At 46.3% G+C, this 10461-nt stretch overlaps 1 protein-coding gene across 1 annotated transcript; it reads right to left on the minus strand.

The window, feature by feature from the left end:
- Positions 1-1517: 1517 nt before the first annotated feature.
- LOC106088502 (uncharacterized) lies at positions 1518-9842 on the minus strand. The gene is made up of 2 exons (XM_059367911.1): positions 9701-9842; positions 1518-9649 (listed from the first exon to the last, which is right to left on the minus strand). Exons 1-2 carry the CDS (start codon positions 9789-9791, stop codon positions 1539-1541), a joined length of 8202 nt encoding a protein of 2733 aa, XP_059223894.1. The 5' UTR covers positions 9792-9842; the 3' UTR covers positions 1518-1538.
- Positions 9843-10461: the final 619 nt, after the last annotated feature.

A 10461-nucleotide genomic window follows, 5' to 3' on the forward strand; every position in this document is an offset into this window, starting at 1 on the left:
ATATAGAGACCAAAATATTAAAAACTCAGAGTTAGAAAACGACCATCAACCCCTTAATAAACATATCCTACACACTTTACAACACACACACACAAGAAATGCGCAAGTGCCACAGCATTCATAACATGCAGTGACGGTCACACTTTAAGTGGAAAAAAGTCAACATTAATCCCCAACTAAGGCACCCATGAAAACAATTATTAGATAATAATTAAACCAAACATTCCCTTTTTTCTACCTTACCGCAACACACAAGAAATGAGCAACACACAAGAAATGAGCAAGACCCATAGCATACAGTGAGGGTCACACTCAATGAATTTTTATAACTCAATAATTGACGAACCAAATAGTTTCAATCCCACTTATCAGTTAAATCAACACCATCCCCCCCTTAAAAATAACACCCAGAACTAAAAACGTAGGATCCCAAATTCCTAATCGAAATAGCAGCTTACACAAGTTCGAATCCCCCATTCCCCTTACAAAAAAGGGCTACATAGTTTCCATATCAATGACAGTTTTATAACAACATGATGAGGATCCCACAACAAGAAAGGGTGACATAACATAGAGATCAATGTACAATGAGGATCCCCTAACAAAAAAGGGCTACATAATTTCCATATCAATGACAGTTTTATAACAACATGATGAGGATCCCACAACAAGAAAGGGTGACATAGCATAGATATCAATGTACAATGAGGATCCCCTAACAAAAAAAGGGCTACATAATTTCCATATCAATGACAGTTTTATAACAACATGATTTGACCCCATTAAAGAAGTAATTAAGAAGTAATAAAGAAGTAATTAAGAAGTAATTAACTCTCCATGCATAATTAATGTGAATTTAAACAGTCCAACTTATTCTACTGAACCATATTCGATTCAAATGTCGGGAGGCTTAAACCAATTTACTATTTCATATTTCAGCAAAATCGGGCAATAATAAAGTTTTTAATGGTCTTCAGACCCTTAATCGTCAGATCGGTCTATATGGCAGCTATATCTAAATATATTTCGATCGGAACCATAATTGGACTGTATGCCTGGAAGCTTAAGGTAACTCACATTTTAAAATTTCAGCGAAATCGGGTAATGAATAAAGCTTTTATAGGCTTTAGACCCTTTATCGACAGATCGGCCTATATGGCAGCTGTATCTAAATATAGTCCGATCTCAACCATGTTTCGGTCGAACGTCGGGAGGCTCAAAATACCTTAATGTTTGAAATTTCAGCAAAATCGGTCATAGAGGCTTAAAATGTTCAATGGAAACATCAGCTTATGTAAAAGCTTTATTTGTGCCTAAAGCTATTTGACCCGTATACAATTTCAACCGCGCAGTTGAGCTGCCAACTCTTTCAAATGAACTTCACTGAGAATAGTCAAACTTCTTTTTGCCAATTTCAAATAAAATTTAATCGTTTTTTATTGATTCGTTGATTTTTCGATAATAATTATAATTTTTTTTTTTTTGGTTGTTAGTTTAATAAATTTAATTACATATTAATTTAGAATAAAAAATAAAAATTAGGCATTAACCGCACGTGGCTGGGGTGGGAGTCCAAGCGAGTTGCCGAACATGCTGCCGAAATTGGGGCGGGCTCCTGACCCAAAGTGATTTTTCAAGCTATTGAAAAAGTTTCCCATGGTTGGGTTTGGAGAACTGGGGAAATTACCAAAGTTGGGCAAACCACCAGTGCCTGGGAAATTTTGAGTGCTGGGTGCACCACCACTGCTGGAGGGACTACCACTGCCTGGGAACTGGAAGTTGTTGGGCAGAGTGGTAATGCTGGGGTAGGTGGTGACGGGTCCCTTGCCATTGCTGGGGTTGTTAGCGAAATTGTTAAGGAACTGTTGGATGGTGGGCAGCTTGGGTAAATTGGCGGGAATGGTAACAGCGGGGCTGCCAGGATGTGTGACAGTGATTTGCATATTTCCGATCAAATGACCGCCAACGGGTCTAAGACCTGATGGGAAACTGGGGAAGGTTGAGGGCTTACCAGAGCTGGGCAAGAATCCAGTACCTGGGTATGAAGGCTTGCCTGATGGGAAACTGGGGAAGGTTGAGGGTTTACCAAAGTTGGGCAGGAAGCCGGTACCTGGGCGACCATTTATGGAAATGGGGAAATGTCCAGGACGTCCACTATTGGGGAAACCGGGATGACCATGTGTTGGTCTTGGGAAGACGACATGACTGGGGAAATGAGGTCCATGAGGATATCCGTGATGGGGATGTCCGTGATGGGGGTGTCCGTGATGGGGACGGCCATGATGAGGATATCCAGGTATTGGGTTGCCATAGATGTTGCGCCAGAAGTATGATGGAATCGAGGGTCCATACAACAAACGCAACAAATAATCACGAGGGCTGGGCTGACCCACGAAATCCCAAGGATTGCGGCTACCGTGCAAATAGAGAGTCAAGAGGTCATACGTTGGCATATCGTACAAGAAACGTAGCAAGTAATTGCGGCTGGGCATATCATAAAGTTGGCGTATCAAATATGAGTGCAAAGTGAAATCGATGTCAAAGCTGGGCCTTCCATACAATTGCAACATCAAGTTGGCAATGAGAGGATCGTAAGTCATAGGATCCCTGCCGAAGGTTGGTACATATTTCAATTGATGCAGCAATTCGATGATGAGACGATAGTCAGGTCTGAGACTAAGATCGAAACCAGGATAGCCATGCAAGAACCTAATGAGAATTTCGCGAATGTGTTGGGGAAGTTGGTAGAAGAATTGTGGATAGAAACCAGGTCTTCCAGTAATATCCCAATTTGGTCTCCAAGGCTCGGGGAAGGGTTGTGGGAAGGGTTGTTCTTCTGGTACGGGGAAGGGCTCCTCAGGTTTGGGTTCCAGTTCTGGAGTAGAGGGTTCCTCAGGTTCAACGGGCCAATTTGGCTCCTCGGGCTCAAATGGCCAAGAGGGTTCTTCTTCAGGATAAGGATAAGTGGGTTCCTCAGGAGTTGGTTCAACTGAAGGGGTTTCTTCTTCCCATGTTGGTACTTCGGGATTTTCTGGTTCCCAAGTTGGTTGTTCAGGTTCTTCAGGTTGTACAATGGGTTGTTCAGGTTCCCAAGTTGGTTGCTCAGGTTGTTCTGGTACCCAGGTTGGTTCTTCGGGTTGTTCAGGTTCCCAGGTTGGTTGCTCAGGTTGTTCTGGTACCCAGGTTGGTTCTTGAGGTTGTTCAGGTTCCCAGCTTGGTTCTTGTGGTTCTTCTGGTACCCAATGTGGTTCTTCGGGTTGTTCAGGTTCCCAAGTTGGGTGCTCAGGTTGTTCTGGTACCCAGGTAGGTTCTTCAGGTTGTTCTGGTACCCAATTAGGTTGCTCAGGTTGTTCTGGTACCCAGGTAGGTTCTTCAGGTTGTTGTGGTACCCAGATTGGTTGGTCAGGTTGTTCTGGTACCCAGGTTGGTTGCTCAGGTTGTTCTGGTACCCAGGTTGGTTCCTCAGGTTGTTCTGGTACCCAATTAGGTTGCTCAGGTTGTTCTGGTACCCAGTTAGGTTGCTCAGGTTGTTCTGGTTCATAGTGTGGTTCTTCAGGTTGTTCTGGAACCCAGGTTGGTTGTTCAGGTTGCTCTGGCACCCAGTGAGGTTCCTCGGGTTGTTCTGGTTCATAGTGTGGTTCTTCAGGTTGTTCTGGAACCCAGGTTGGTTGTTCAGGTTGCTCTGGCACCCAATGTGGTTCCTCAGGTTGTTCTGGTACCCAGTGGGGTTCTTCAGGCTGTTCTGGAACCCAAGTTGGTTGTTCGGGTTGTTCTGGCACCCAATGAGGTTCTTCTGGTTGTTCTGGTACCCAGTGGGGTTCTTCAGGCTGTTCTGGCACCCAGGTTGGTTGTTCGGGTTGTTCTGGCACCCAATGAGGTTCTTCGGGTTGTTCTGGTACCCAGTGGGGTTCTTCAGGTTGCTCTGGTACCCAGGTTGGTTGTTCGGGTTGTTCTGGTACCCAATGGGGTTCTTCAGGTTGCTCTGGTACCCAGTGAGGTTCTTCAGGTGTTTCTGGCACCCAGTGGGGTTCTTCGGGTTGTTCTGGTACCCAGGTTGGTTGCTCAGGTTGTTCTGGTACCCAATGGGGTTCTTCAGGTTGCTCTGGTACCCAGGTTGGTTGTTCAGGTTGTTCTGGTACCCAGTGAGGTTCTTCAGGTGTTTCTGGCACCCAGTGGGGTTCTTCAGGTTGCTCTGGTACCCAGGTAGGTTGTTCAGGTTGTTCTGGTACCCAATGGGGTTCCTCAGGTTGTTCTGGTACCCAGTGAGGTTCTTCGGGTGTTTCTGGCACCCAGTGGGGTTCTTCAGGTTGTTCTGGTACCCAGGTTGGCTGTTCGGGTTGTTCTGGTACCCAGGTTGGTTGTTCAGGTTGTTCTGGTACCCAGGTTGGTTGCTCAGGTTGCTCTGGTACCCAGTGAGGTTCTTCAGGTGTTTCTGGCACCCAGTGGGGTTCTTCAGGATGTTCTGGTACCCAGGTGGGTTGTTCAGGTTGTTCTGGCACCCAATGGGGCTCTTCAGGTTGCTCTGGTACCCAGTGAGGTTCTTCAGGTGTTTCTGGCACCCAGTGGGGTTCTTCAGGTTGTTCTGGTACCCAGGTTGGCTGTTCGGGTTGTTCTGGTACCCAATGGGGTTCTTCAGGTTGCTCTGGTACCCAGTGGGGTTCTTCAGGTTGTTGTGGTACCCAGGTTGGTTGTTCGGGTTGTTCTGGCACCCAATGAGGTTCCTCAGGTTGCTCTGGTACCCAGTGAGGTTCTTCTGGTGTTTCTGGCACCCAATGAGGCTCCTCTGGTTGTTCTGGTACCCAGTGAGGTTCTTCTGGTGTTTCAGGTACCCAATGAGGCTCCTCAGGTTGTTCTGGTACCCAATGGGGTTCTTCAGGTTGTTCAGGCACCCAATGAGGCTCCTCAGGTTGTTCTGGCACCCAATGGGGTTCTTCAGGCTGTTCAGGGACCCAATGGGTTTCTTCGGGTTGTTGGGGAATTTCAATAGTTGGAATTTCAGCTACTGGCACATCTGTTGGAACGTGTCCTGTTGGAATTTCAAAGCCGGGAATTTCTTTCTCGGGCAAATTCATTTCTGGTATTTGCCAAACTGTTTCTCCGGGAATATTCCATGTTTGATGTTGAGTTAGTTGGGGTTTCAAGAAGTTGAGGAGAGCACTCAAGTCAATAGTTCCACTAGGTCCTTCCATGTTTTTTAAAAAGTTGATGTCGACATTGAACGTACCGCCAATGGGAAGACCCCATTGTTGTAGGAATGGTCCGATATCTACTTGATTATTGCCATTGGGCCTGAGTCCTTCGACGTTGAGGGTTACGGTGTTGCTACCTTGGTTTACCAGTTTGTTGATAATGGCGCTGATGTCAATGTTACTGGGTTGTGTAGGATGAGTGTTCCATTCAATGGTGGTGCTACCACCGCCGTTAAAATTTGGCAACTTGCTAATTAGAGTTGTCAAATTAATGTTACCATTGGGACCTTGGAGTTCCTTCAAAGTGTTGAAATTGACAAGGAATTGACCACCATTGCCAATGCCCAATTGCAATAGAAGAGGTCCGAGATCTACTTCGTTGTTGGAGTTAGGCCAGACACCTTGGAGGTTGATGTTTATGGTGGAGCCACCGTTCAATTGATTGAAAAGAGCATTGAGGTCAATGTTGTTGGGTTCTTTGGGTGCTTCTTCCCAGACGGGATTGCCGGAAGTCAATTTGTTAAGAAAGGTCAACAGATCAATGGATCCGGTGGGGTTGTTGGGCATGTTCTTGATGAAGTCCCAATTGATGAAATACGAGCCACCATTGCCCAAATTCAATTTTTGTAGCAGAGGTCCAATGTCGATTTCGTTGTTGGAGTTGGGCACGAGGTTCTTGATGCCATTGATGTCTATGCTGATGCTGTGACCACCGTTGATAGAGCTGAGCTGAGTCAGCATATTGAGAATATCGTCGAGGTTCAGTTTGGTGGGTTCCCTACCGGTAACCACAACATTGAGGTTGTCAAGCAGGGTGACCAAGTCGATATTTCCAGTGGGATCGGTTGGCAGAGATTGGATAAGTCCAAAATCGACAATGTGCGAGTCACAGGGAACGCCAAGAGGCTTAAGGAAGTTACCTACATCTACCTTACCCGCCGAATCGGGTTTGAGGTTCTTCAAAGGGGCAGCGCTGATGTTGATTTTGCTACCCTCTTTAATGCCGAATTTGGTGTAGATGTCCTGGATGCTGATGGTGGGTTGGTTCTCGCTGGGGCTGCCGTTGCCATAGTAAAATTTAATGTTGAATTGGTTCAGCAAGGTTTGCAGATCAATTTTGCCATTGACATCGGTGGGCAGATTTTGGATTGTATCATAGCTGACCAAGTACGAACCGCTGGGAATGCCCATGTTGTTAAGGAAAGCACTGATATCCACGTTGCCTTGGGCATCGGGATGCAGATTTTTCAAGGTATCAACGCTCATGGTGATGGTGTTGCCCTTGGGAATGTTGAACTTTTCGTGAATTTTATCCAAAAAGACTTCGGTGGGTCCGGTTGGTGTGCCGTTGCCATATTGAAAGTTAATGCCTAATCTTTCGAGCAAGGTCAGAAGATTAATTTTGCCATTAGCATCACTGGGCAGATTCTGGATAACATCGTAGTTGATCAGATAGGAGCCGGTGTTGATGCCCAGCTGTTGCAGGAAGTAGGAAATATCCACATTACCATGGCCATCGGGCTTGATAGTCTTCAAGTTGTCAATGCCGATGGTCACAGTGCTGCCGGGTCCGAAGCCCAACTTGCTGAAGATATCATCGATATTGACAACAAGGGGTTCAGTGGGTTGGTTCTGGCCGCCATAGTTGAAGTCGATGTTGAACTTCTGGAACAGGGTCAACAAATCGATCTTTCCTTCGGCATCGGTGGGCAGGTTCTGGACGACGTTGTAGTTAATCAAATAGGAACCGTTGCCAATGCCCAAAGATTGCAGGAAGTGTCCGGCATCTACATTTCCGAAGGAATCGGGGGTGAGGCTCTTCAGGGTGTCAATGCTCATTTTGATGGTGCTGCCCTTGGTGAAGCCCAAACGGTTGTAAAGGTCATCCAAATTGATGCTGATGGGTTGGGAAGGTTCGCCATTGCCGCCATAAGTGAAGCCAATGTTGAAGTGCTTCAAAAGTGTCAACAAATCGATTTTGCCCGAAGCATCACTTGGCAAACTCTGCACGAGGCTATGGGGGACAACGAAGCTGCCGCTGGGTATGCCAAAGTGTTGAAGGAAGCTGCCGATATCAACATTTCCAGAGTTATCAGGCCTGAGATTCTTCAAAGTGTCAACGCCAAGAATGATCTTGTTGCCACTGGGGATGTTCAATTTGCTGTAAACATCATTGAGGTTAACCATCATTGAATAGACTGGGCCAGTTGGCTCGGTGGGTGTGCTGGGGTTGCCGCCATTAGGGTTCAATTGTCCCAAGATGGTGGTGAAATCGATTTTGCCGGAGGCATCAGGAATCAACTTCTGGAAGTCATTCCAGGTGATGTAGTATTTGCCGGGAGCCAAATTGTAACCGAATTGAGTGAGCAGGGCTCCCAAATCAATGTTGCCATTGAGATCAGGTTGAGCGCCCTTAATGCTGTCCCAGGTGATAACGATGTTGCCTTGAGGGACTTCGCTGGGTGTGCTGGGGTTGCCGCCATTAGGGTTCAATTGTCCCAGGATGGTGGTGAAATCGATTTTGCCGGAGGCATCAGGAATCAACTTCTGGAAGTCATTCCAGGTGATGTAGTATTTGCCGGGAGCCAAATTGTAACCGAATTGAGTGAGCAGGGCTCCCAAATCAATGTTGCCATTGAGATCAGGTTGAGCGCCCTTAATGCTGTCCCAGGTGATAACGATGTTGCCTTGAGGAACTTCGCTGGGTGTGGTGGGAGTGCTGGGGTTGCCGCCATTGGGGTTCAACTGTTCAAGGATGGTAGTGAAATCGATTTTGCCGGAGGCATCAGGAATCAACTTCTGGAAGTCATTCCAGGTGATGAAGTATTTGCCGGGAGCCAAATTGTAACCGAATTGAGTGAGCAGGGCTCCCAAATCAATGTTGCCATTGCTATCAGGTTGAGCGCCCTTAATGCTGTCCCAGGTGATAACGATGTTGCCTTGAGGTACTACGGTGGTGGGTGCACCTTCTATGTTGATGTTGAGCAGCTTGAACAGGTTCAACAGGTCAATGTTGCCAGAAGCATCACTGGGCAAGTTCTGGACGGTATCCCAATTGACCACCAAGGAAGGAATGTTTACGCCAAAACTGCTGAGCATAGGTCCAATGTCTACGGTGCCAGAGGCCGAGGGCTTGAGGTTTTTGAAGGCATTGATATTGACATTGATGGCGGTGACATCGCTGCCAACTCCCAATTGGTGGAGAATGTCATTCCAGTTGAAGGTGATGGTGGTGGTGGGGGTGGATCCATTCAATTGTCCCAGGATGGTGGTGAAATCGATTTTGCCAGAGGCATCGGGACTCAACTTCTGGAAGTCATTCCAGCTGATGATGTATTTGCCAGTGCCCAAATTGAAACCGAATTGACTTAGCAGAGCTCCCAAATCAATGTTGCCATTGGCATCGGGTTGAGCGTTCTTAATCATGTCCCAGGTGATAGTGATGTTGGATTCAGTGGTGGTGGGTGCTCCTTCAACGTTGACGTTCAACAGCTTGAGCAGGGCCAACAGATCCATATTGCCGGAGGCATCGCTGGGCAAGTTCTGGATGGTATCCCAATTGACCACCAAGGAAGGAATGTTAATGCCAAAACTGCCGAGCATAGGTCCAACGTCTACGGTGCCGGAGGCAGAGGGCTTAAGGCTCTTGAAGGCATTGACATTGACATTGATGGCGGTGACATCGTTGCCAACACCCAAATTGCTGAGAATATTCTGCCAATTGAGGGTGATGGTGCTCTGAGCTCCATTCAACTGACCAATAATGCTGGAGAAATCGATTTGGCCAGAGGCATTGGGTTGCAATTTTTGCCAATCACTCCAGCTGATGATGTATTTGCCTGAGCCCAAATTGTAACCGAATTGAGCGAGCAGGGCTCCCAGATCAATGTTGCCACTGGCATCGGGTTGGACACCCTTAATCATGTCCCAATTGATAACGATCTGAGTTTGTGGGGCACCGCTGTTCCATTCAATGGTGGTGCTGCCATTGGCGCCACCGAAAATCTGGCCAAGCAGATGGCTAATGCTAATATTGCCAGCAGCATCGGGCTGTACTTTCAACATGGAGTCCCATTTGATCAGCAATTGACCCTTGGCTACATTGCCGGTAAAGCCGAATTGGCTCAGCAAGAGACCAAGATCGAAATTGCCTTGGGCATCGGGACCCTGGCTCAGTACGGAATTCCAATTGAGGACAACATTACCGTTGCCGCCAAAGACACCGAATTGACCCAGAAGAGCTCCATAATCGAAGTTAATCTGGCCGCCAGTGCCCCAGCCGCCGTTCAGGATGTTGGTCGCTGTGTTAATGCCTCCGCCCATGATGTTGGCGCCAGTGTTAATCATGTTGCCAGCAACGTTGGCGCCAGTGTCAATAATGTTGCCAGCAATGTTGGCTCCAGTATTAATCAGATTGTTTGCGAGATTACCAAGACCGCCAAAGAGACCTCCGCTGCCACCTGCATAACAAAAGTTTTAATTTGACTTTAGGTCCAAGTCCAGTCACTTACCAAGTTTCAAACTGGTCGCCGCCTGGGTCCTAGGGGCCTGGGCCATTATGCCCAGCATAATGGCCAGAGTGGCACTTAGAAATAATTTCATATTTCTTTGGCTATTCAGCTATTAAGCTCTGGTCGATATCGGCCAAAACTATGATGATCCTAGATATCGTTATCGCCATATTTATACCATTTTTTGGCCCACCCCACATTTTTCCCATGGCAAATACCGATCGAAGACAAAAGATTTCCGTTTGATAACACACACACACACACACCCACACACACCGACACCATTCAGGCAAACAGCTCGTGTTAGACGTCATTTGCTTAGCTAAAAAAAAAAATCAAACATTCTGTTTTTCAGCTTTTATTTTTTTAAGCTCGCGCTGGCAAATATGCCATTATATCAACCAAAAAAAACATTCTATGAAATTTTTTTTAAAAAACAACCAACTAATAACTTCAATTCTTATGCCACAGCTACTCACACATGTGAGCGAGTATGGTATTTACAAATATTATGTCAATGAAATTTACTTTTTCACTAGCCAAAAATAACAGAAACACAAGAAAAGAAGAATGTAGACCTTAGAGAGTTTTTTTGTTTTACGTTCTATACTCAGTGATAATAGGACCATTGTTTACGGCAGACACGTTAGTTTCGATTGCGAAAGAAAAAAGAAATATATATCCCTTCTGCTAAACCCTTAAACAATTCGAAGGCTTAGAAGTCTCTATTATTAACAGATTTGATTTGCACAATGTAATGC

This window comes from Stomoxys calcitrans, chromosome 4 (assembly GCF_963082655.1).
Source record: "Stomoxys calcitrans chromosome 4, idStoCalc2.1, whole genome shotgun sequence".
Classification (NCBI taxonomy): Eukaryota; Metazoa; Arthropoda; class Insecta; order Diptera; family Muscidae; genus Stomoxys; species Stomoxys calcitrans.